General features: G+C 37.7%; 1 protein-coding gene across 1 annotated transcript in view; it reads left to right on the top strand.

Annotated features, from left to right (window-relative positions):
* The window catches only part of LOC128855194 (peroxidase), a 155253-nt gene that overhangs the window by 73650 nt on the left and 54022 nt on the right, over nucleotides 1–27581 (top strand). The window contains exon 2 of the mRNA XM_054089906.1: nucleotides 3221–3394. Within this exon, the coding sequence (XP_053945881.1) occupies nucleotides 3221–3394 (174 nt within the window). The remainder of the gene's footprint in view (nucleotides 1–3220; nucleotides 3395–27581) is intronic.

Below are 27581 nucleotides of genomic sequence, written 5' to 3'. Positions count from 1 at the left end.
TTCAAAAAATCGATTGTTTGTTTTTTCGATATTTCGATAGTATCCTAAGAATGTACTGTGAAATCTTCATGCGGTAACTCCCAAAAATTATAGCTTTTACAGCGCATTAACTAGGTAGAGAGCGGTCCGCGCGCTCCTCTACCCTCACACTTGAAACTCATTTATCTCGAAGCGACTTTTTTCGACCTGGTGTTGTCAAAAAAAAAAAAAAACTATTCAAGCAAATCGTCTGAAATTGTAATATGTTGTTCACAACATCAATGGCTATCGTTCGTACTAGAATCATATTATTATTTCAATTATATGGGCAACACTGTGCAGGTACACTTTTTCGGGAGGGTCAACTTCAGTGCCATTTTTTAAATTATTAAAATTAAAAAACAAAATTCATTTTTGTATGTAAGAGATGTTAAATAAAAAGCCAACAAATTTAAATATCGTTCGGAATTTTTTTATTGTAAAAAATGCCTGAAAATATCCTAAATTTTCGATCTCTAGACCACCGGAACCTCTTAATAGCGATCATTTTTAAGTAGCAGAGAACCACATGCCAGCCTTGAAATAAAATCCAGCTTATCCAGTACCAAAAATTGGTACTTTGAAATAATTTCCTACCCAACTTAGAAACTATTTGATCAATTAAACTCTAACAAACTGCATTGTGTGGGATTATATAATATTATCGGATATAAACGCAATATAATCAATAAAATGTACCATATAGTCGCCACCAATGCCTATGGCTATATGGCCTATAATGGCTTCACATCTTCGAGTAATACATCGAAAAAATTTTTGCGCAAGTTGTTGATTTAATCGGTTCCAAATCAGCCGAAGTCGCCTCGATAACTATTTGAGCGCTCACATTTGCATTCCTTTAAGTTTTTATTTAACTATTGCCCAAACACTTTCAATAGGGTTTGCATCAGGTGACTGTGAAATACAACCCAATATTTCAATCAGGGTTGGGCTGGGCATAGTACACTAAATAATTAGTGAAATAAGCGGATTTAGTGAATTGAAGATTTAGTGATAATGAAACCCTTATTTTAACTACCACTAAAAATTTAGTGGTAGTGCAAAATGCCCCATCCTGATTTCAATCCATTTAGATGTTACCACTCTACACACCCTTGGCTTCTATGCGTGGGATCTCGTCTTCTTGTAAAATCCTCACGATTCCGCAACTGATGGTAGTAATGCTTTTATGTAAGTTTTATTCATAAAAACTGCATTAAAATAGGCGGTAAATACAAATAGCTAAACAGCTTAATCCTTTTTCGGAGGAGCAGCCCAAAATATAAACCTTAACATGATTCTTATCCGTTAGTTGAAGTTGACGATTATTAGCTGTACTCCAGGGACGACGTATGCAATTATTTGTCCGAAAGGAAGATTCATCTGTGAATATTACGTTTGTCTAATTCCGTTCTGAATTTGCCTTATCCCAAGCACGTATTTGTTCAATGTGTGATAATGAGATCAGCGGTTTTTTCAATGTGGTCTAGAATTTGAGATCTTCTGCAGGTAAACGTCCTCGAATGGTGTCATGTGATATATTAAGACCACTTTTCCTTAAAACTCCATCAGTTTCCCCCAACGATAAAATCGGCTTTGTGGCAAATAAATCAATCATTCTCTGATCTTCATTTGGAAAAGTATTTTTTTTGGGCCTCGACCAAGAAAACCGTCAACGTTTTTAACCTCAGTAGCCGTTGCCCCCATTTATTTATGAACGTGTTTGTCTTTTTCTAATATTTTGTTATAGATACACGTGATACCATTGGACCTTTTGGCTGTGTACATAGAAATACTGCTCCAAATCGTTTTTCGTATGCGTAACTATTTTTTTAAAATCAACGAAGGTTTTTTAAATTTCTCACAAAGCTAACAAATTGTACAACGCGTATTGCGGAAAACATACAATGGAACTCTAAGTTTGAATTTTGCGCTTAAGCTTTTATTAGACAGAGTGTAAGGCCAGCGCTGCCAGCGAGCAAAGTCGAATTTCTTCATCATACCAGTCCGATTCTATCGGATATAAGCTTCCAATAAGGCAATGCTTATAATGTTCGAGATCAAGATTCTGTTATTAGATTCTATTACTGGATTTTTTTATTAGATTCTGCTATTACGTTTCACGACGATTTTAACCTAGCTTAGCTATTTGAGATACAGCAGCATCATTTTGTGTGAATAAACACATATTCGCACATACCCAACTCTGACTCTATTAGGTATCAGGCACCCGCTGGGGGAGAAAGGGCACTTCTTTGAACTGAACGTCTGCAACGCTGAATGACTTCACTGCATCCAATATTTCTAATTGATGTTAACTAGCACGATACTAACACGATATTGACTGGCAGACATTTTGGCTACTTTTAAAATTGTTATTTTATGAGCTGAAAGCCGGCTTGACAATACAAAAATGTATTAAATTTTTGCTATTATTTATTTGCCAATATTCGATCTAGGTTTAAGCGATTATAGTGTCAACTGGGCAGAAAAAGACGTTCAGAGGCCACACCAAAAACTTTAAACCTGACGGTCATAAGGCAAATATAATAATATAATAGAATATGTACCTTTCAGTATTGCCTTCAGAAGCCTTATATTGCTTTATATTTTGAGAGCTTCAGTAAATTCTCTGTGTTGGTCAAAGTTAACGCGATCGAATGCTTTGAAGAATAGGATATGCTGTGCTTCCTTACTAGCCACAAGGCTAATTTTTAAATTTTCAGTTACTGACTCATTCGTCTAACAGGTTATTACATATACTTCGAAGAAGAAGAATAACTATATTTTCTATAGTAACTAAAATTTTTATTTCTAACTCTTCAGTTTCTAGTTACTCCGTGTAACAGGTAACCACATGTACGTATCTGGTAACCAGCCAATTATTTACGTTACTTAGCTCCATTTTGAACCTATTTATAAAACATGGTATCCCTTGGTATTGTGATTTCCAGCTGTTGACTCCTAAAACCCATATAATCAACTTTCCTTTTTGGTCATCCCAAGACATCTCCCTTTGCTTAGGTTTGATTTGAATATGAAAAAGTTTGCGTTCCAAAAGAACTTCAACTGACGGTGTTAAACAAGTTATCGGAGCTGCTGTTATGTCAAATATCTGTTATGTGTAATTACTAGCATTCTTTTATTTAACATTTAATATAATACTTAGCACTTTTTAAATATTATTTCTTTTCTTTTACAGACTATTTCTATTCACTGCGGCCATACTAGCGCCATATTTCACAACACATGCACAATTTCACCACTTTGGTGAACATCTCAACACACATTTGGGCAGCGAATGCGCTCTTGTACTCTCAGGACCTGGACGCTCATCCGTCTACGATTATAATGTTAATCTCTTTCGTGGCACAATGTAAGTTTGAAATTAAATGAAATGTTATTGGATGTAGAATAAATACTCGAAAATCATAGTTGGATTATAAATTAAGAAATTCGTTAAGCAATCAAACCTAGACACTTAGAACTTAAAAACACTGAAGATAAAACAATTTCGATATTATTAATTGATATTAATAAAGTGGTGTAAGTAGAATCGTAGTAGCAGTCGAAATGAAAGTGAACGATTTTTTGCATTTAGGTGATGTGTAGTGTATTGAATATTGGATGAAGATCGTGGGTTGATGTTTTTGATGCGCTTATATAAGGGTTTTTTATGGCCAAGCAGTGAAAGTTACATATTTGATATTTTAAAAAATATTTAAAATTTTTCAAATTTCTGTTTTATATTGTGAGTGAATTTGTTATGCATTATTATTTCTTATTTTTTAGTGCATGAAATCCTCTGCCATAATAATGAAAAACCAAATGCCAGCATTGATTGAATCTGATTTATCTCAGAGTGCCAATGAATCAATTAGCTCCAATACCTTTTCAATGAATTTTCTCTGAGAAACTATAACGCTAGACTCGGCATTTAAAAGATTGCCGTTTGGTGCCGGCATCAAAGTGTGCACCACAAATTATTAATATTACTATTGCACATACATACAATAAGTACATACATATCCACTGATTTGGAAATCAAAAAGAGAAAATGGAGCTAGATTGGCCACATGTTACGTAAAAGCAACAGCAACATAACAAAAATGGCTTTTGAATGGTATCCACACGAGAAAGTAGGTCGTTGTCGCTCAATAGAACGGTATGCACTGAAAGCGAGCGATTCGGTTCTCAGAGTTAAATTAGAAACTACTCGTATGATAAAAGCCGTTGGAAGAGCCTAGTTTCAGCGCTATGCTCCAATTAGGAGTGGCGCATCTTCTAAATTATACAGGAAATTTCCCTTGCGAGGGACCCACTTGGATAAATATAATATTTAAAATTTGTCCGTTGTGTTACCACACGTGGGGGGGAGGGGAAAAGGATAGAGGAAGTAACCAGACAGGTTACACGGCACTTATCAGACCAATCATCACTTACGCTTCTGTGGTCTGGTGGCGACGGAGCATGGTTAAGTCCACAATCCGGGAACTATACACGCTGCAAAGAAGTGTATGTTTATGCATCACGGGTGCCATGAGTACAACCTCTGGAGATGCCCTAAATGCTATGCTTGATTTGCTCCCCCTGGATCTTAAGATACAACAGGAAGCAATAAAAGCTATGTGTAGACTCCATAAATATGGTTTCTGGCACGAAGATGGAGCTTCGGGACACAGAGAAATCTTTAAGTTGCTGTCGGAGCAGTATCCACTGTTTTTGGCACCTAAAGATGACCTGATACCCACAGTTTCATTCGGAAGGAAATTTGATGTCAGATTTCCATTGCGTGAGCAATGGAGCAATCCAGGAGGCATGCAGGGAGGTTTGACGGATATTTTCTTTACTGATGGGTCCAAGACTGAAATAGGGTCTGGAGCCGGATGGTACTTAAACGATAGTAATAAGTATCACTACGCTATGGGGGGAATGGCAACTGTCTTCCAAACAGAAGTTTTTGCCATCCTAAAAGTAGCCGAATGGATAATCGAGAGGAGATGGAGCGGGAAACAGATTGGAGTCTTCAGTGACAGTCAGGCTGCATTGAAGGCCCTGGAGAACGCGAAGCAAACCTCAAAGATTGTTCAAGAATGTAAGAAGAAGCTTAATTCTGTCGCAAAACAGAACAGGCTTGTACTTATATGGGTTCCAGGACACTCCGGTGTTCAAGGAAACGAAATTGCCGACGAATTGGCCAACCGTGGATCAGCGGTGCCTCCACAGGGGCCAGAGCCAATAATCGGAATCAGTCCCGCAGGAATCAAGAACTGGATCAACGATTATGTAGGCAATCTACATAAAGAGCGATGGTCCGGTCTAGAACGCTGCAGAACTGCAAAGTGTTTTGTGACGAGTCCGAACAGAAAACTGTCAAACTTTCTACTAAAACTTAGAAGGAAAGACATTCGGTTGATGGTCGGCATCATTACAGGACACAACCCATGGGGTCAGCATATGGCCACCATTGGAATCATCGAGGACCCGGTATGCCTGTCGTGCTTGGAGGAGGCGGATAGCACTGAGCACTTTCTCTGTGAGTGTCCTGCCTTTGCTAGAGCGCGACTACGAGTATTGGGTTCCGATGTCATGAGAATGAGTATTATTCGTTCTCTAAAACTGGAGGATATTTACAAATTTGTCAAAGAATCTGGAAAATTCTCACAGGACTAACTATCTCTATCTCTGTCTCTATTCTTTCCTATCTCTTTCTATGATACTTTTCTCCCTCCCTCCTTGACTATCTACCCCCTTTCCAGAGCTTTAAATACAATGGGCTTTTTTAGCCTGAGTGTTTTAGGAGCCACCAAATCTCCTGGTGCTCCTTGGCTCGACCTTTTCAAATTCAATTCAACCAGACAGGTGGAATAAAGGAAGAAGGGCTTTTGGATTGGAGGATGATGACCAGCAGTGTCGATTTACGTTCGTATTAACCGCTTCAAGCTACTGATGAATTTCATCGGATGTGTGATATTTAAGCACGCAATATCCGCATGTGTAGCGAAAAAATGACAGCCTAGATGTCTAAACCTTTGCCCGGCGAGAGCAACGCAGCTGAGATGATTTCACCTCGTCATCCAAACAGCTTCTGCAGAAAGCACTTGAAACAATCCCGAGCCTCGCCGCATGTACACTTAACGGACAATGACCGGTAAGGATACCTACCAAATTCAAGGCCTGCGGTGCTGTTAGCCTCAGAAGTTCCCTTGAGCGCCCCCGATCTAACTGTGGCCTGAAGGGTCTCGCGACTTTGCACGTTTGCGCGCTAGCGCCCTCCAATCCTCTCATTTTGCAATGAAACCGTCTCCGGGATCCTCTGTCTAGCCAGCTCATCAGGCCAGCAGTTTCCCTCTATGTCGCTATGACTGGATACCCAAATGAGCATAATATCGAAGTATTCGGATGCAATTGAGAGAGATGTCAGGCATTCTCCGATTAATTCCAACGCACAAACAAAGAGTTCAAGGCCACAATTGCCACTTGGCTGTCGTAGTAGACATTTACACCCTTTACAGTAAATCCACAAGAAAACAATTAATCCACTGTTTCCTTAATTGCGGATACTTCGGCTTGGAAAACACTATAGTGGTCCGGAAGCCTAAATTTGTGCTTGATCGGGAGCCCATCGCAGAATACTCCACAACTAACTCTTCCATCCAGCTTCGAAGCATCCGTAAACTTGATTATAATGACTTGCCTCCAAATGTTACACCTCGCGGACTCTTCCTTTGATGGAATATGAATGGGAAAAGTTCCGCTCGGACCTAGCGAGAATTTGCCTCGCAGTTCTTATTAAAATTTGGTGAAAATAACAAAAAAACAATGCTTCCTATGCTATGACTAACACAGTTTATGCTTTTGAAGAAAATTGCATTGCAATTTACTGAAATTATGATGTTGGAGTTGTTAAAATATTTCGAGTTGTTATACATACCAAATGCGCAACACCTGGCATTAATGCTCACGCAAAGATTTTGTTTTGCCTTTATTGCAAAGGAAGTTGTATATATGATGGCTCCTATAAATTTTACAGCAAACAACTTGAGTACATATGGAAAAAATCCCAAAAAATATCACTAAAAAAAGTCGGTTTGTTTGTGAAGAGTGTGAAAACAAACTTGCTGAGGACTACAATCGCAGATACATATTTATGTATGTATGTACCTAGAAGTGCTTACAAGTATACCGCTGTCTGACAAGTACTCTGTGTATACCAACATGTGCCGTTTTGGCATTCGATTGCAGCATTGCAGCTGAATTCTGCACACACTCGTAGCCAACAGTGCAACAATCCTAATACGAGTAAACACTTATTTATGCTGTTCACGCCTTATTTGCTGTACGACAAGAATCGCTGTCAATTGCATTGCCGCCAGCAACTAATGTCAGCAACATTGCTAAATATCTATTGTCACCTGCTACGAATCGGCAAGAGGTGCCTTATGAAAGGTTCGACATTGACATTAGCATGGAATTATTAGAAAATTTCAAAATAGTTCCAAATGAGCACCACTGACTGAGAGATGTGTTTGGCGATAATATCAAATGAAGCGACTGAAATTTTTCATGCTTACGAGAAATTAGCTAAAATTGCATTGCTTTGTAGGTACGGACATGATTACTAAAATTTTTGGTGACTTTTTTGCAAGTTCAACTTCACTTAATTTTTGAATGCTTTGCATAGATGGCACGATATTAATGAATACCATCGTACGTCAAAAACATCTTTTTTATTTAGTAAAAAAGTTATTCAAAAGTACAATTGGGGGATTTTGTGCCACGTTGTATTTATATAAAGGGTGATTTTTTAAAAGCTATAGAAAAGTTTTTCAAAAAAAAACACGCACCTAAAATTTAGAAAAATGCATGACATTTTTATTTAAATCGATAGTACAGTCCATATAATTTAGTGTTCGAAGATTATTTCATGGAAATGTAACCGCAACTGCGCTTCAAATGGTCCAACCGCTTAGTCCAATTTTGGCATATTCTTTCCAATGTTTCGGCCGGTATCTCACATATAAATGCTCACATAAGCTTTAACATAACCCCACAAAAAATAATCTAAAGGCTTTATATCGCACGATCTGAGAGGCCAATTGATAGATTAACAGGTCCAGAACGTGAAATAAAATGTTCACCGAACTCGCCTCTCAACAAGTCCATTGTTACGCGTGCTGTGTGACATGTGGCACCGTCTTGCTGAAACCACATGTCACGCAAGTCAAGCTCTTGTATTTTGGGCAAAAAAAAGTTGGATATCATTTCACGGTAGCGCTCACCATTCACAGTTACGTTACGATTCGCAGCATCTTTGAAGAAATACGGTCCAATGATACCTCCAGCCCATAAAACGCACCAAACTGAGACCTTTTCTGGATACATTAGTAGCTCTTGTAATTCTTCTGGCTGATCTTCACTCCAAAATCGACAATTCTGCTTATTTACGCACCCATTGATCCAAAAATGAGCTTCGTCGCTGAACACAATTTTTTGATAAAAAAGTGGATCTTCGGCCAACTTTCATCAAAAATTCTGCATTGCGGTCGGTCGTTCGGCTTCAATTCTTGCACCAGCTGTATTTTGAAAGGCTTCACACCTAAATCCTTTCGCAAAAATTTTCCACGTGGTTGAGTAACAGAGGCCCAATTGCTGCGAACGGCGAACGGCGACGAATCGATAATTATTATTATAATTGATGGTCATCATTAACACTGGCCGATACAGCTGCAATGTTTTCTTCAGTTCGCACTCTACGTAAGCGTGTTGGTGGTTTGATGTCCAATAATGTAAATTTGGTTCTAAATTTAGTCATAATAGCTCGATTAGCCGCTTCAGAGGGTCGATAAAACTGAACATAAAATGGAGGAAGCGCGCGATAAACTTTCTTAACAGAACACGCATTTTTATAATAAAATTCAATGATTTGCTGTTCGTTTATAAGACGATTCATGGTTAAATTATAGACCAAACTGAAGATGTTTGACAGTGAAACAAAACACGAAACGTGCGTCAGCTGTTTAAACTAACTGTTTAAAAAGATCCTAGCTAAAAAATCACCCGCTACAACTGCTCGTACTGCTAAAAGGTTTTAAAATTTTTGCAGTATTTTAAGATAATAAGCGATCTTCATTAAGTACGAAAAAATTTAGTCAAATAATACGAAGAAAGTGAATTTTCAACTAAAATTTGCTCTCAAAAGATTCAGACGTGGAAAAAAATGTTTAACTGAAATTTGTTCTCAAAAAAATTCAGATATGGCAAGGAAATGAGTTTTCAACTAAAATTTGCTCTTAAAATTCAGACATGACAAGAAAAGAGAATTTTAAATAAAAATTTGTTCTGAAAAATTAGACATGGCAAAGAAAGGGAATTTCAACTAAATGTTGTTCTCAAAAACTTAACTTTCCCACGTGAACATCTGCAAAATGGTTCCCTATCCAACTCCCCTCCCTCCACATTTACGGCAAAGAATTTCAAAAATAAGACTTGCATACTCTGATCGCAGTTATCAGAAAGCGAAAAAAAAATCTGAGAATTATTTTCAATTTGCTGGCGTTACCTCTATTCTTGCTACCAAATTACTGGAGTCTTAGGGTGTGGCGTTCTTGGTGAATTTATGTGGAATATTATTATTTATCTATTTATTTATTTCCTTATCAATACCATGAAACAATAATTTCTTACGACTAATTTAAAAAATTAAAATTATTTAAAAAAATTGTTAGGCAAAGAAAAATGGAGCTCGATAGGTGCAGAGATTTGGTTGTATTCGAAAATAGACCTGCCAATCGAGGCATTGTGGGCATAATGCGTTCTAACATATGCTCATAAAATGGCAACGAGGTGCGAAGATACTTCCGTGAAACATTAAAATAAGGGTGTTTTTTTTAGAGGTTAGGTTTTCAAATTGGCACTACTTTTTTCGTAGATGGTCTTTTTGACAGCTGTCACTTAATTTATGCTCAGTTTCGTTTGCCATTTCATAATGAATAGACTTACACCTGAACAACGTTTGCAAATCGTGCAAATTTGGGCCCAAAACGAAATGGCCACCGTACCCGATTTTCACAAGAAAATTTTGTTCAGCGATGAAGCTCACTTTTGGTTGAATTGAAGCTCACTTTTGGTTGAATGGGTATGTCAATAAGCAAAATTGTCGCATTTGGAGTGAACATAATCCACAAGCCATTGCTGAGACGCCGTTGCATCCTCAAAAAGTCACTGTTTGGTGTGCTCTATGGGCAGAGGGAATCATTGGTCCATATTTCTTTAAAAATGAAGCCGGCCATAATGTTACAGTCAATGGAGAGCGCTATAGAGCCATGATTAATGACTTTTTCGTGCCTGAATTAGACGATGTTGACGTGGACAACCTTTGGTTCCAACAAGCCGGCACTACATGCCATACAGCCAACGCAACAATCGATTTATTGAAGGAAACTTTTGGTGAGCGCATTATCTCGCGCCGTGAACCTGTGGCGTGGCCTCCAAGATCGTGGGATATAACACAGCTGGACTATTTCTTGTGGGGCTATGTGAAGTCGCTTGTCTACGCAGATAAGCCCGAGACGATTGACGTCTTGGAAGAGAATATTCGGCGCGTTATTGCTGACATACGGCCCCAATTGCTGCAAAAAGTGGTCGAAAATTGGGCCTCTCGGCTGGAATTTATTCGAGCCAGCCGCGGCGGCCACTTGCCCGAAATCATTTTTAAAACATAATGGCAAACCCTTATCATTATAATAAAGCTAAATTCTTGGCCATAACATTAAATTATATACGTTTTATTTCATCTTGAAAACCTAACCTCTAAAAAAAACACCCGATTATTATGTCCAGAATTCGTGAAAAGTTAAATACCATATTGACCGTCTTTTGTCTAGCGGTTTCAAATTGAGCAGTAATAAACAGGCGCTATTTGAAGGTATAGGATTAGAGACACGCAACGAGTTATATAATGTGCGGAGCAGAAAATTCAGTGTTGATTTGTCGAAGAAAAAACCATGACCCCAGGCAGGGCAAAACATTATAAGAATCAATGAAATTTCGAGCAGCTTTAAGCACGCACTTTCTATACTAATCATTCAAACTTTTTATAAAAAATTATTATAGAAATTCCATTTAAACAAGCGGAATAGGGATGACAAATTTTTGTAAGTCTTCCAATTTTTTAATAAAATTTTAAATTTGTATTTATATGGTTTTTATTACAAAAAGGACCTATACCTTTATAAAAATTAAACTAAGATTCCAAAGAAAAATAGTCAAAACTGGTCAAAATGTGCATGTGCTATCATTTTTCGCGGGCTGCATATATATTTGGATGCTTTAGTTTTTGTTTGCTTCAGTTTTGGATAGGTGGCCATTTCTTCTTTTCTTAAGACAAAGTTGGGTCTGAGGAAATATTGAAAAAAATATCGGTTTTGGCCATGCGGAAGGACGGGCAAGATGAGAGTTTTGTAGAGTGTTAGTTTTGTTCGTCGAGAGAGGTCTTTACTACTCAATTGCTTACTTAGTCTGGAGTAGCACTTGTTGAGAAGAAGGATTCTCCATCTTAGATAGATAGACCATCTTCCGCATCATACAAAAACAAGGGCACCTCGAAAAACTAATAAAATATCAATTTGTTCGCCGATAGAGGATTTTAATCCTTAATAGACCACTTGTCGAAAGCACTTGCTCGTTTTGGGTTCGTAGCAATTCTGATGGACTTAACGATTAACTTCGTGCTACATAGCTATTTTAGTTCTGAGTTTTTCACAAATTCCGAAATCGAGGCATCTTCTTTTCTTGCTGTGGAGGGCGCTTTTGAATTCGGAAAAGATAGGAAGGTTGCAGACTCTTTTCCGGAATCAAAATTTCGCCCAAGTTTTTATCTTAAATTTTCAGCCGCAAAAAATTATTTATCATGCAAATGCAATGCTCACCGGTGACCAAATTGACGTTTTCTGAAGAATTTTCAATGAAAAATTAGTCAAATCCACATCCGCCTCTTCAAAATTCTCAAAAAACTGTCACCTTCTGAGAATGCATTGGTTTCTCAACGATCACATGCGAGCTTTTCGATCCCCAAATGCGGCAGTTTTGCTTGCTAACATAGCCTCTGAGATGAAAATGCGTTTTGCGGAAAAGTATGAGGGCTAGACTTTTACCTTTGAAATGAGTTTGCAATATTTTGCAACGTTGCTCAAGCGTAGATTGATTCATTTCGTTGCGCGCAGATATGCTAATGGCTTTCAGTCAAAATTTGTTGCGGGAAGGAGATCTCAAATAGCACATAGAAGTGTGGCCTTCAGAATTGAACATGGTCTTCTTATTGCTATAAGTTTTCGGTAGCAAATTCTCTCTCCTCTAATCGCAGCGCGTCTTTATGGTCAGTGTCTTCTTATACCGCGGCGATGTGGTGTTCCTTAACTTTTTGTATCAGCTGTTTTTATCGGGATCACCAAAGTTTAAACTCTTCGGTCGCGATCACTTCATTTGATTTTTAGAGCCGCACATAATTTACCAGCTCTAAATAAATTCAGATGCATAAAAAGTAAAAAACCTCAAAAATTTCGCAATGAGTGTGAATAGACTAAATACATAAATTGCAAAATGTGATGATAAATATACTTTTTGATTGCCAGCGAATGCATGGTTTCATGAAAAAGTAGAATACACACATGGCACTAAAATTCCTTCAGACATAAAAATATATTGCGCCAATTTCGCCTGCATTGCATGAATACCGCCAACGACTGCCACCTATTGCCAGAATCATTTACATGGTGTAATGAACACTCGAATGGCAATAAAACGTGTAACAAACAAATTTCTGCTTGATTTTGCATGCTATTAAAACAAATGGAGCGACTGCAATGAAAAGCAAAACAATCGAAAAACGAAATAAAACCAACTGCAGATGTGCAGGGGTATAGCAAACTTGGTTAATGTTGGCAATCGCAATGTGAGTAGAGATGAGACGTGCCGACGTGTAGACGAATAAAACTAAATGATTTCCTTGGAATACATAAATATGTTTATAGATATATGAACTGCCATAAAACGGTCACAAATATAAATATGTACTTATATGGATGTATGTACACCTATGTGCGCAATAATAGCAGCGCGAAATATTGCATGGATTTAATTTAAAAAAAATTTGTTTTTAATTTATAAAAATATAGTATATGCTACAAAAAAAGCCATACTTTTTTTATTTAAGAGTAACTTGTACCATGTTAATATCATTTAGGTTATACTGGATAGCCGAAGCCACGCAGAGACCATTTGGTCCATAGCGACTCAGACTAGAGTCCTTTATTAGCAAAAATATGCATCACTCAAGATACGCGTACTGTTCGCGAATTTTAGGAGTCACTTAAACTCCAGTTCAGCGATACATTCTAGCCTTTCAAAACTGAGAGCACCCAACTTTGTTAAACTAAGCCATCTGCCTTTCACCTTTCTTAACATTTGCTTCTCTAGTTCTCTATGAATTGTGCGCAGGGGTTTAAGTACCTGTCTTATCTGATCCCCTGCAAGTCTCGAGTTTTCTTTATGTATTGATGGTGCTACTTATCGGAACTAAACCTTTGCGGGATCCATCATCTTCGATAAGAGTCTTAAGCGGTTTTCCAAAACCCGTAATGGGAATCATAATGTCTGAATTGACCGAATATTTTTATAGTGTAGCAATGTTATTTCGGCTTGAAGCTGTTGGTCTCTCCATTTATGGAACAACATCAAGACGCACGCCACAACGAGGAGGAGGAGCTCGGACAAACACCCAAAAAGGGTGTACGCGCCCTTATTATTATATATAATGTTATTTTAATATACCTAGCAATAAATATAAGCTAAAAGGGATTTTTTTGATTAATTTTTAATATTTACGGAGTGAGATTTTTTCGCATTTCCAATTTTGTCATCCCACTAGGTCGGAAGGTTTTGTGCGTTTAAGCCTACGCACTGTGCCATTCATAGCTCTCAGGCTCACAGCTTCAGAGTTGCAGTGGTTTTAGGCCATCTACTGTTTCTATCGCTAGATCTCTATGTAGGTCTCAGTTTCTTATATAGCATGGCGCCTTTACGCATTGTCTTAGCGCTTTATTCTGCAAGCGTTGAATAACATCGATATTTTGTATATTATGCAGCCCCAGAGCTTAATCCCATACGTGCACATAGGCTTCAGTACTTGCTTGTATACAAGCAGCTTTTTTTATGTCCAGAGCATTGAACGTTCTCCGATGAGCCAACTCATCTGTCGAAATTCAAGTTCTAGGGATTGTCTTTTCTTCTTTACGCGCTCCCTATCTCGAGTTAGCGTCTAGCGCCATGCCTAGATGCTTCACTGAATTAGTCCAAGGTATTTCAGGTCGGGCAATGTAGAGTTTGTGATGCGTTACCGTTTTAAGTGTTAGATCCAAGAATCCATTTTGTTGACCAACTATGAAAATTAGAAGTGACAAAGCAAGTTCTGATTCTACAGCAGTGGATCCGCTGGTGATTAGCTCAGTGTCATTTGCTAACGTTGCGATACAGCAGAACGAGCAACGGCTCAAGCACACTGCCCTGTGGTACTCGAGCGCTTTTAGATGTCAATTCAGAGTAGCAGTCTTCTTTTTTTATGTAGTGTATGTTTGTAAAAAACGTTCGCTCAAGTAGGATTGTATAAAGTTACAATATGGTTCTGATAGGTTAGCCTTTCATTAATTTAATGAGCCTTTATGCCAAACTTTATCGAATACCTTAGATATAGGTATAAGTATCTAAAAACACTGCTGAGCAGATTTTATTTTTTTCAAAATTTTTTTTCAGAAGCTGTTACAATAATACTTACGAACCTGTGCAATAGATCTATAGTTGAGCAGCATAGATATAGCTCTATAGGACGAGATATTTATGCATAAATATGAAATGACGAAAAAACTCGTTCGGATGGCGCTGGTCTATCGCCAATCACTGCTTTGAAGTTGGCAACGATTGAGTTTGTTGTTAGTTCTGATTAAAAAAAAAATGTATACAAAACTGAAATCACTGATCCATGTGATAAGTCCTTCTTGGAATTATCACACTGTGACCCTTTGATAGCTTAATACCACGGATTTTATCGATGTTTCTTCGAACATCAATTTACAATATAATATTTGCTAACTTTTTTATATTGCATTACGGTAGCTTCTTTAATAAAACTGTGGTTATTAGCTCAAAGCTAAATTAATATTTTGGGTTAAGATTTTTATTAGGCTTTGATCTTCGAATGGCGCAGGAGACACGATGTTGCGGACTTAAAATTTCTAACTTTTTAATCAGATTTTTTTGAGTTTTGACAATGTTTTTTGGTAGCGGTCTTGTGAATTTTCTCTATATAAAATAAAACCATCAACAAAAAAAAAAACATTGCCAAAAATCAATGCTAATTTGGAACTGCTTTCACTGGCTCGGTTTTGGTACAAAAAATCGTCTGGCTTAGGGAACTCAACAAAATAGGAAATGCGTATTATCTAAGATGGGATGACATGGAAAAAAAGGAGAAATGAAAAGACAGAAGAAAGTGGAATGAGAAATGCGAATAATGTTGAATAGCATTAACATAGCTAACAAAAAAATAAAGGATATAACGGCTGATTTTTTAGCTATTATCTTTTTAAACAGTTGGTTTAAACATCTGACGCACGTTTCGAGTTTTGTTTCACTGTCAAACATCTTCTGTTTGGTCTATAATTTACCCATGAATCGTCTTACAAACGAACAATGCTTGCAAATCATTGAATGCGTGTTCTGTTAAGAAAGTTTATCGCGCGCTTCTTCCATTTTATGGTCAGTTTAATCGACCCACTGAAGCGGCTATTCGAGCTATTGTGACTAAATTCAGAACCAAACGCTTACGTAGAGTGCGAACTGAAGAAAATATCGCAGCTGTATCGGCCAGGGTTAACGATGACCATCAATTATCGATTCGTCGCCGTTCGCAGTAATTGGGCCTCTGTTACTCAACAACGTGGAAAATTTTGCGAAAGGATTTAGGAGTGAAGCCTTTCAAAATACAGCTGGTGCAAGAATTGAAGCCGAACGACCGACCGCAATGCAGAATTTTTGATGAATGGGCTCATGGAAAGTTGGCCGAAGATCCACTTTTTTATGGAAAAATTGTGTTCAGCGACGAAGCTAATTTTTGGATCAATGGGTACGCAAATAAGCAGAATTGTCGATTTTGGAGTGAAGATCAGCCAGAAGAATTGCAAGAGCTACTAATGTATCCAGAAAAGGTCTCAGTTTGGTGCGTTTTATGGGCTGGAGGTGTCATTGGACCGTACTTCTTCAAAGATGCTGCGAATCGTAACGTAACTGTGAATGGTGAGCGCTACCGTGAAATGATATCCAACTTTTTTTGCAAAAAATGCAAGAGCTTGACTTGCATGACATGTGGTTTCAGCAAGACGGTGCCACATGCCACAGAGCACGCGTAACAATGGACTTGTTGAGAGGCGAGTTCGGTGAACATTTTATTTCACGTTCTGGACCTGTTAATCTGTCAATTGGCCACTCAGATCGTGCGATATAACGCCTTTAGATTATTTTTTGTGGGGCTATGTTACAGCTCATGTCTATTCAGACAAGCCTGCTTCAATTAACGCATTGGAAGGCAACATTAAAGGATTTATATGTGAGATACCGGCCGAAACATTGGAAAGAGTATCCCAAAATTGGACTAAGCGGATGGACCATTAGAAGCGCAGTTGCGGTTACATTTGCATGAAATAATCTTCAAACATTAAATTATATGGACTGTACTATCGATTTAAATAAAAATTTCATGCATTTTTTTGAATGTTACTAGTGTTTTTTGAAAAACTTTCCTATAGCTCTTAAAAAATCATCCTTTATAAGCTTTTAGACCATAATATACGACATAGTTACTTTAGGGAAAATTTCAATAGGCACATAATTTCGTTATTTTTTAAAGCTAGAAATGGGTGCATTATGCTAAACGGGCTGTATAAGAAAAACTGCTTCATCTATAGCTTAAATGAAATTGAAAAAATCCAGCATTTTTTAGGTAGATGCCCCGTATCAAAAGTTTATCGACTCGCAGATTTCGGGAAATACTTTCTAGTCCTGTCTGAAATTGTACAAGTTCTGAACGGTATCGATGATCCACATTGGAGAAATCTCATGAGCTTTGTTATTGGTGCCCTACGATGTGGGCATCTTTTTTTAGATGAATAATATTGATATTTTTTCAGCCAAACGACTAAATCAGTCAATGCATTTGCAATGTACTTACATAAAATATATTTTTTGTAATTTGTACGTTATATAGTTAGTAAATATGAACTTCTATCTATTTAAACTGGCACAAAATTATACTGAAATTTAATGGGCTACAAAACTGCATACCCAGAATTCTTCAAAATAAAATTTTTTTAAATTTTGTACAAAGTTTGAAGCTTTGTGTCATACGCTTTTTGTTGTAGTATAAACCGTATTTTTGAAAAATATATAAAAATATTCAATAAAAAGTAAATAAATAGTCACAAAAATGCAAGTGCCATGGCTGCATTTATTGCCAACACAGTTGTATGTTTGTATGTATGCAGAAGCATTACAATATTACTGCTTTGTAGATCGCTTGCTAATGATGCGATCAGCTTTGCAATTCATGTCGATGAGACGGTCTCATACTGTCACACTCAGTCGTTGGTTGCACTCGTTGCTGTGAATAATTGCGAGCATATCCAAACATAGATGATGCCACGATGAGCCCGCAGCTAACAACCACATGTTGCTACTTGCTTACATATACACCTATTAACACATCTATATGAAAGTATACCTGCATGACTTTGTGTGCAGGTGAAGCGGCGGATGCGCATATTGCATCATCATTTGAAGCAGCAGCAGCGTTCACCCACTGCCGCGCAAGTGAGCGACGAGTCATGTGACCAAACGGCAAATGCAGCTGGTACTGCGCTCTAATGGCTTTTTGGTAACCAAGTGACTGTTGTGGTTTGCCACAAATTCGTCGTCGTACAAATGAACAACTTATAATACACACACGTACATACATGCACAGAAATGAGTGAATGCACCCGGTAGGATTAGGCTACGTTGTTTGGAATTTTTTCAGAATTTATGAAAAAGGAAAATTGTAATAACCTTGTGGGCAAGTGCACAAATAAAAAAATAAATTTTTAAATTTGTAAGATTAAAAACTATAATTATGTTTTAGACTTGAAATAAACGAAAGCGAAAACGAAACACAACTAGAGACAATTGGCGCTTCAAAGACTTTCTAATGCATCATCTACACTCATGGTTTCACCATGGGTTTAAATGGTTTGGCTAGTATCAGACCCTTAGCCGGATAATGATTCGGTTTGTTTACGGAAAAACTACGAAAGCGCTAGTGATATATGAAGAAAAAATAACACAATGTCACTTCGTTGCTATCTGAACAACGATCGAAGTTGCCCTCACGATTTGGTTTTTTACTATAGTTTACGGCCAAACCTAGTAATCTATTATTCTCGATCGACATCAAGGGAAAAACTATTGTAAAATAAATCGATTTACAGGTTGTAACAACAGGTTTCGCAGTTTAATCACATCCAAAGGACAAAACTGTTAAATTAACATATTCTCTAGTGTTGGCCAGAGGTTTAACAGTTTTATGTTACTGGTTCGCACACATTTATCAGGGCAATTCTTTGCAAGTAAAAATACAAATGACTTCCTCTGGGATCCGATACTGCTGTTTCATACAATTTTACTGAATTTCTATTGTGTTAACTGCACCAGCGTGCAAACTTTCATTTCTGCTAAAACTTATCAGATTGGATCTGTTAAACTAACAGGCAAACAAATTTACATACAGAGAATTTATTTAACAGTACTATGTGAGTTGGCGAAACACCTGTAAATTCTGTTAATAATCAAGAGTACTGATCTATTGAACTAACATATACATTAGGGCGGGTCGATTTAAAAATCGCTCATCGCTCTGTGAAAATCCTATTCTAGGGATCAAAATAAGAAACTTTGCCGAAGTAACCATACTTCTAAAACCAGTTCTGATGTCCCCAAATTTCAAAATATCACCATTTTTGGCCTTTACATGAAAAAATCAGCTAAATGGCTATGTTTTTTCTTTATTTTTATTTATTTATAATAATATTTATTATTTATTTATAATAATATCTATTTTTTCTCTTAAGAAATTTATTTAGTCAGAGCATAGGTATGTAAATGAAAAAATTAATTTAAGTGAGTTATAGAAAAGAAAGTAAAAAGTTCGATCCAAATTGTGGGACATCAGATTTCGTTTAAGAGGTATGGTTCCTTCGGCAAAGTTTCTAATTTTGATCCCTTGAATATGATTTTCACAGAGCAATCGGCGATTTATTTGCCTCCCCACAAATCGACCCGGCCTAATATACATTCAACAGGATAAACAAAACAAAAATGCTATGGTTCAATTAATAGAGTGCATGCCGATTATACCAACTGTAATTTCTGGTAATAATTAACGGAATAGGTCTTTTGAATTTGTAGTTTTGTTGTTTTTGTGGTTTTTTCATTAATTCAATCCATAAATCTGTATATAAAGAATGATGAATTTAGAGGCATCGGATTTTCAATTGAAATAAAACAGCAAAAACTCAAATTGATTGGGCAACCTTTCATCATGAGAACCATTCATGACATTTATTTGACCCCTCAAGCCCATAGGCCGCACCAAACGGTTGTTTTCAATAGATGTACTTGAATGATTTCGGGTTGCTCTGTAGCCCAAGTACGGCAATTTTGCTTATTTACGTAGCCATTAAACCAAAAATGGGTCTCATCGTTGAGCGAAATTCGGATCTTCCGCGAGTTTTTAAAAACCCAATGTCTGAAATTAAGGAAGAACAGCTGGCTTAAAATCTTGGACCATCTGTATTTTATATGCTATCAAGCTAAGATCTTTGCGTAAAATTGCCCAAGCAGTGTCAAAAGATAGTCCAAGTTGATGAGATCGGCACCGCATCGATTCTTCCGGGTCATCGCCAAAACTCTCATTTACAGCCGGAATATTATTTTCACTTATAATCGGTCGAGTGCCTAATTCACTAATGTAAAATTATTCTCAATTTTGACGATGGTTTGCCGAATAGTGCATTCGGTAGAACGGTTATGTACACCATAAGTTGGCCTGAGCACGCGACGAACACTTTTTAAAGAGCGTCGATTTTCGTATAAAGAATTGTACGATTTGTAAACGTTATTGAGGCGTAGGTTTTAGAAACCTTATTGTTTAAAAAAACCTTATTGGAAAAAGTACCTCTAATCTGATCACCCTTTGCGAACAGATTTCAGTTAATTCAACGAATTTTGATCCTAACCATATAGAACTGTAGATCTTACTGTTATTATTTTTCCGAGTGTAGGATATCGCGGTATAAAATTCGCACTATTTGCTAACAGAACTAACTAGGTTTGGAGTTGCTTAACTCATATGCCTATTATCGCGTTCCCTGAATTGAAATTCAGTAGTTTCTAGAATCAGAGATTATACACAAAACGAAGGTAAGTCAACTTTCGCTACTTCTGCGATTTCTTCATCCAAGAATATTAACTCACACCTCACAAAATCGTGGCGCAACCGTCTCTCAAGTTGGCAATAAAATTGGCTAAGTAACTTATTTCAACGTAACTGGTTTTTGACCCCTTGCCAGTTTGACGTACAGAATCTTACGATTTGTGAAATCTAAAGAATTCACTTTTATAGCAGTAATCGATTGTAGAAGCAGTACTCAGCTAAAGCGCACTGTCGCAACACTTAACTTTAAACTAGTCCATTTCCCTACAGAGTAGATGTGCTTTTGGAAGCAATAATTCGTTCAGATACACAATTTGCTTCAATTTGTTGCTAAGTGAAGCTGCCGCAGGCAATTACTGTCCACTAGAAAACCAGAGCAATAGCAAACTGTCATAAAATGGAGTGATAAATTTTTGTAACTCGAACATAAAAGAGATCATTAAATTGATGTATTCGAAATGTCATTGCCAGCATAGTGTCCAGCGGCTTAAACGTCAACGCAATCAACATCAGCACTACTACACGTTTTTCCAAAATTTCGTTGCATAAATCTGCATTCAGAGCAAAAAGTGTTCGGAGTTTATCAATAAAACGAAATCGCTTAACATTTTCATTGACATTTATTGTATTCGCTTCTAAGTGATCTTCAAGGTAGGCAGCCCACATATTCCAATACTTCCACTGATCTTGGTAAGTGTTTTTATTATAGGCTGATTGAAATCGATTGTTTTAAATTGCCACAGTGGCTTAGCCGCTTAAGTGCGAAATTCTGGGTACCTTTGGAGCTGGAGTTTGGAAGCATTCATACTTACTTGCGTTTGTAGTGCACATAAATTTATGTAATGTGTCTAAAAATAGTGAGGCAACTAGCATTTGGTAACTACGTACTTTATAAAAATGTATTGGCACTAAACTTCTGACTGCGAGTCTTTTCTATATTTTTTCCAAAACTTGCGCTGTAAATTTGATTGATGTTGCCGCAAACTCCAGGTGTTGTAAAAAGAAATACTGAAGCTACTTATTAAAAATTTGTATGCAATAGTTAATGCAGGTATTTTGATGCCGCTGGCGATCGGCCAATAAGCTTTACAAATTCGAGCATTGGCTCATACATTTTCGATTACAACTCCCTTGTATTAAATGTATTTGGCCGCCTTAACGATTTTTACTTTCACCCTATATTCATATTATATTTTGTATGAATTATTCCCTTTGTATTTATTTTTGTATTTTTTAATCCACTTTATCAATACACATTTCACTTTCTGAAGTACTCCAATTGCAAATCGATCTCGTTAAGATGACTTAGCACTACATTCACTTACTAATATGGCTTATGAGGTAAATATTTATGTATGTAATTGTATCAAATGTATGTTTGTATGCAGCTTAATGGGTATTTCATTCATCGAAATCGCCTACACTTTGTGGCTTACCGCCAACTAAATGGGCGTAGATTTTTTGCGCTGAATCACCAGCGAAATTGCCTTAAGCTTCATTGCTGGTAGTCACCTATTTTATTGTTGAAAAGTGAAAGGTTTCACTTCCTGTGCTGTGGTGAGATTTGAGCTGTTACTTAGAGCAGAGGAAGTGGGAATAGTCTATTTTGGCCAATTAATTAGCAACAAATGAAAAATTACAAATTTTAGCCGGGGTTTGCAGCGAACCAATTAACCACTTTTTTCAGTTTGTTAAAGCAGGAACATCAGTCAGGTTATTCACCCATACTGAGATAGATGCCAAACCAAGTAATGAGTTCTTTATTAAGAGCGCTCGAGTTTTGTAATTCAAAAAGTGATATTGCCACAATTATTATTTTTTATTTCATTTGCGTTTTATGGAATTATGTCTTGAATATAATTTTGGGCAAACGGCCACCACGTAGTCTACGTTTTTTCGGCCTTTGATCGCTCCTTTAAAACCATAGAAAAAAGATTTTTCGTATCGCTTGTATGTGTATAAATGTATGTATATATAATCAAGGTGGCGGAAAATCAATCATTCACATATTGTACCCAATTGGCGTTTACACTTTTTAATGGTTGTTTGGCCGAGCTCCTACTCCAATTTATGGTGTGCGTCTTGATTTTTTTAATTTTTCCTTCTTCACTCCTCTCGTTAGCATATCGCCTCGATAAGGCTCTACCATAGTACACGGTTCTGTGTTGTTGTTTTTACACCGTCCCATGAGATATCGGCATCTGCTAGTTCGCGCAACATCGACCTTCTGCAAGTGTTTTTTGGTCGTCCGTGACCTGGCTTCCTTGCGGGTTCCAGTCCAGTGCCATTCTCGTGAAGCTATCTGTTGGTTTTAACGTGTGACCTATCCATCCCCACTTTGTGCGTTTAATTTGCCTAAGAATGGGTTCCTCCTTCGTTAATCTCCACAAGGCGTCGTTACTGTTGTACTGAAGGTGGCCAGAATATTTCTGCAGATGATGCGGAGGCATTTGTTGATGAAGGATTGTAGCCTCTGTGTGATGGTGTTAGAGATCAGCGATGTTTTTACTTCCGTACTACAATACGGACTTAATGCATGAGCCGAATATTCATTGTGAACTCCTCCATACTGTGTGCATTCGCCCGAATGTCGCCCTTGCTTTGTTTAGTCTGTAATTGACATCTTCATCTGCTCCACCATCTGCTGCGATGATGTAGCCGAGCTAGTAGTAGCTTTCGACAAATTCTACCGGACATCCGTCAACCAATATTTGCTTTGCATTATTATAGTTAGCTCTCAGGGCCTTGGTCTTGGCGAAGTTGACTTCCAGTCCGAGAGTGCGTGCCAGCGCGACTAGTTTGGTCGCCTTCGCAGAGAGTTTGTGAGAGAGGAGGCAGATGTCATCGGGGAAATTCAGGTCCTCGAGATGTTTGGTGAAACTCCATACGGTGCTTTTTTTGTGCAGGGTCAGTTGTCTTATGGCGTCTTCGAGGCCGATGGCGAAGAGAAATGGCGACAGGGGACAACCTTGCCTTACGCCTGCGTTGATAGTGAATGGATCGCTGATATCGCCTTTGTGAAGCACTGCTAGTTCAAAATTCTCGTAGAGGGTGAGGCGGATTATCTTGGTGGGAACTCCCGTTTTACTCAGTGCCAGCCATATTGCGTCTTGTTTGATAGTGTCGAACGCCTTCTTAAGGTCTACGAATAGCATGTAGAGCGGAGAGCGCCACTCAACTGATTGTTCTACTATAATCCGAAGTGTGTTGGCTTGCTCAACACAGCTGCGGTGAGGGCGAAAACCAGCTTGCTCGTCTCTTAAGAAGCTTTCGATATCTTTGAGCCTGCGTCTTGATAGCTTTCCATTATAGTCCACATATAGACCTCCAGTTTTATGTCGCCTCCGAAAGGCAGATAGTTTTTTATAAGGTGCTTTCTTTCACGACAGAAGTCGGCTTGCCATTGCCTGCCGAGGGGCGATCGCTATCAAAAAAAAACTTTTTCTTAATTTCGGTACTTCATGCGCGGATATTCAAACCTACGCACGCCAAATGGTAGCCACGCACCAGCGCATTCGGCTACGGCGGCCACAGATCGATGTACCACCTTTTTAAAGTGACATTTGCTAAGAAAACGGACTGTATACTTTCTGGGTTGGCTGATGAAACTCTAGAAGGTATCTTATATGATAGCTCAAAGATATATTTATACGAGTAAGTCACAAACTCACTGATCTTTTGGATCGACTAAAAATCTTATTCCACTAAAACCCTAAACTTCTAAAGATTGAGTTCTAATAAGATTGATTCTAAAGAATTTTTGGAAATTGCCACTCTACAAGTGCTGAGTCGTCACAATAATAATAATATTTGGTAAAAAATAGTATTTAATGAAAATGCGAAATTTACTTTTTTCAATTTTTACGAAAATGGCTCTAATACGTCTGTTTTAAATACTATACTATTTGAGAGAAAACCAGAGTGCGGTTATTTTAAATTTGTGTTTTAACAAAAAAAAATGTTGTGTTTGACGTGCTCATGTTATATCTTTTGGACTGTTAAGCCACCCTCGTAACAATACATGGTGATCATACTCTGTTTCAACGATGTACCACAATACGTATAAATTAGGTGTTTAAAAATAAAAATATTAGTAAAAAGTTGGGACAGTAAATAATATTTAAAAAACTAAATTAAGTGAAATTATAGATTTTCTTAAGACCTATGGTACTAAGCTCTAGAAGGTAACATCAGATGATCGAAAATTACAGTAGGAGAGACGTTTTTTTATCTCATTTAAAAACTTTGAAAAGTTCGGATAACATTTACTAATTTCCATAGCGAGTGTGACGATCTAAATTTCTTACCGTGCATACTTTTGTATTTTTTGGAAATGTTCCTTATGCAAACGACTTTTCGACAGCAGCTTACGGATGCATCCGCATGCATATACAAGTGCACTAACCTCACCGAAACAGTCTAAATTGCTTGCGCATTTTCTCCTCCACTAAGTAACCGGCGCAGAGTTGTTGCCAAGTACCACAAAGTCACATGACGCACTTGCAATGCGTGCTTTTATTTATATCTTATGACTTACCAAAAAAAAAAAAACAAAAATTAAAAAAAAAAAACAAATCACAAAAACGCAGTTTTAGTTGCAGACTAGTTTTCCTAGTTTGCGCAGCAGCTACCACAAATGAAAGTGCGAGTGCGCAACTGCAGCATCCAGCCGAAAGGAGGACCAGCCAGTCGCCAAAAATTCACTGACCAATCGAATTGTATAAAAGGAAAACCGTAACTAAGCAACAATTTGCAATGTAGAAAAAAAAGTGATGCAGCGAAATTGGAAGTTACAATTGAAATGTGGTTGGCACGCAACAACCCAGTGGTGAAGTGGTTGCGCGCGTGATGTGGCAACATTTCAGCGCACGCGCCCGCCTGCTATGCATTCGTAGTTGGACGACCTACCCAACTGATTACTGCCAAAACAAGTCAAGAGAGTTGTCTGGCCGTCGGTTTGTCTGTTTGACTGTGCATGCGCCTGCCTATCAGTCTGGCTTTGTTCGGGCATTGCTGGCACTCGTATTGGTGTTGCCCGTCGCGTTGATGCTGCAACACTTTCGCATGTAGTTGCAACAGCAACTTTGAAATTCGAAGCATGAAGACGTATTCCTCGCTTGTTGTGCCGTGCGCTGCAATAGCGATTCAGGAAGTTTTCGGCATAGGTATTCATTTCAGTATCTTGGCTGTGAATGCTGGTCAGCTGATTACTAACTAAAGTTTTTGCTCTAAGCACAACTATTTTGTATTTTCGCTGGCGCTTCTTTTTGTGAAATTTTATTATATTAGAGGGGTATTTCGGTGTCACATTAGCACAGTAGATAGATTTGGTTGTTTTTAAAAATAAAAAGCAAATCTCATCTCTGTCTTTTAATAATTCACAACGATGACTACATACCGTCAGGTTTACATACATTTACATACACATGTAGTTGTATTGGGGAGATAAAGCAGCATTGGCACTATTTATTTCGCGGTTGCCATAGCCGAGTAGGCTTGGGTTTCACTAACACTCGGTTGAACCCAGATTCGATGTTTGCTGTGCAATGAAAACCGATAAAAAAATTTTTCTGGCAGTCTGCGGTAGCTATAGCTTGCTCCCGAGTGTATTTTTTAGCATGAAAGGGGTTTTCATGAAATACGTTTACCATTCAAGATGGCATAGAAGTTCGGCAATTGGCTTAACAAAACCATATAATCGGAAAAAATGAGACAAGCAATCTGAAATACTATCCTAACTTTGGAAGTGTAGCAGATATTGTGAAATAAAATTTTCCACGCAATTAAAATTCCATTGAGGATTAGCATCGAAGACTGAATGTTCATTCACCCTTTTGGATGTTTGGCCGAGCTCCACCGCCAATTTGTGGCATGCGTTTTAATGCTTTTTCACTTATGGAGTTACCTAAAGTTTTAAGCCGCCTCTCGACGACAGATGATTGTAGTTCAGTTGTTTTTTAGCCATTCTTGTTTTACTCGAGCTTTGTGAGACGTTGCCGAGTCCTGTTAAAACGTCCATGGTCTGCCACCGAAATCCCGAAATGTTTGTCTGCTCACGGCTTTAAGGCAACCTTCAAAATACTTTCCCGGTAATATTTCGCATTTTCGCATTTACCTTGACGCCAGGCTGGATGAAAACGATTGCAGAGTGCCCATCTGCGGTTAAACAGCTCCAAAACATTACCTGTGACGAGCGCTGTCTACTGGTGGCCAATCGATGACTCAAATTCTCGTATGAACGGTCGGTCAAATATACACAATTGCTTTAGTAGTTTACGAATTGCTCAATTTGAAAATTTTCTCTTTCGCTAGGTAAGTCTGACTTGTAGCTGCTTTGGTGTGAGATTTGGATCTTGATTTTCTTTTTTCGCGGTTACCCTCGGCAAAATGCTTCCGCGCGCTTGTAAACAATCCTCTGGACTGTCATTAAGCCAACTAAGAGACAGTTGTTGAAGCTCGTTCGTCGTACGTCAATCAGATTTGACACCTGTGAACTAGACAGCTGCAGCATACAACTAAGATAAAGATTTCCATCACTCAAAGTCATATATTTTATTTAGTAAAAAAGTTATTCAAACGGCTCTTCATACGATTTCTGATATTAGATTTTGAATTTAACATCATTACAAAGTATAAGAACAGCAAAAGTATTTATTTATATTAAATGTGCTAACAAGTGCAATTTGATTGTATTGATACAAGTATCTGCAGAAGATTACTTTTATAATATTTGTTAGTCCATGGCCATTTTGACATGTCAATCATGCGCAGTTGAGCAAATTCATTATGCTATGGATGCACAAAAAGGCCCTTAAATGAACTAACTATTGTCACAGATTTCAGATTTCAGATTCTTACTTTTTATTTTGCGAAAGCAAAGGGAAAGAATAACCGTTAGAAAACAATTTTCTTTTTCCAAATTTCCTTTATTGCACTTTGAAAGGATTTTTTGAATTTTATAACAAAAAACCGTTGAACAAATATTCCACGT

The sequence above is a fragment of the Anastrepha ludens genome, chromosome 2 (assembly GCF_028408465.1).
Source record: "Anastrepha ludens isolate Willacy chromosome 2, idAnaLude1.1, whole genome shotgun sequence".
NCBI lineage: Eukaryota > Metazoa > Arthropoda > Insecta > Diptera > Tephritidae > Anastrepha > Anastrepha ludens.
Note: the sequence above shows the minus strand (reverse complement) of the source record. Positions and strands in the feature narration are given on the sequence as shown.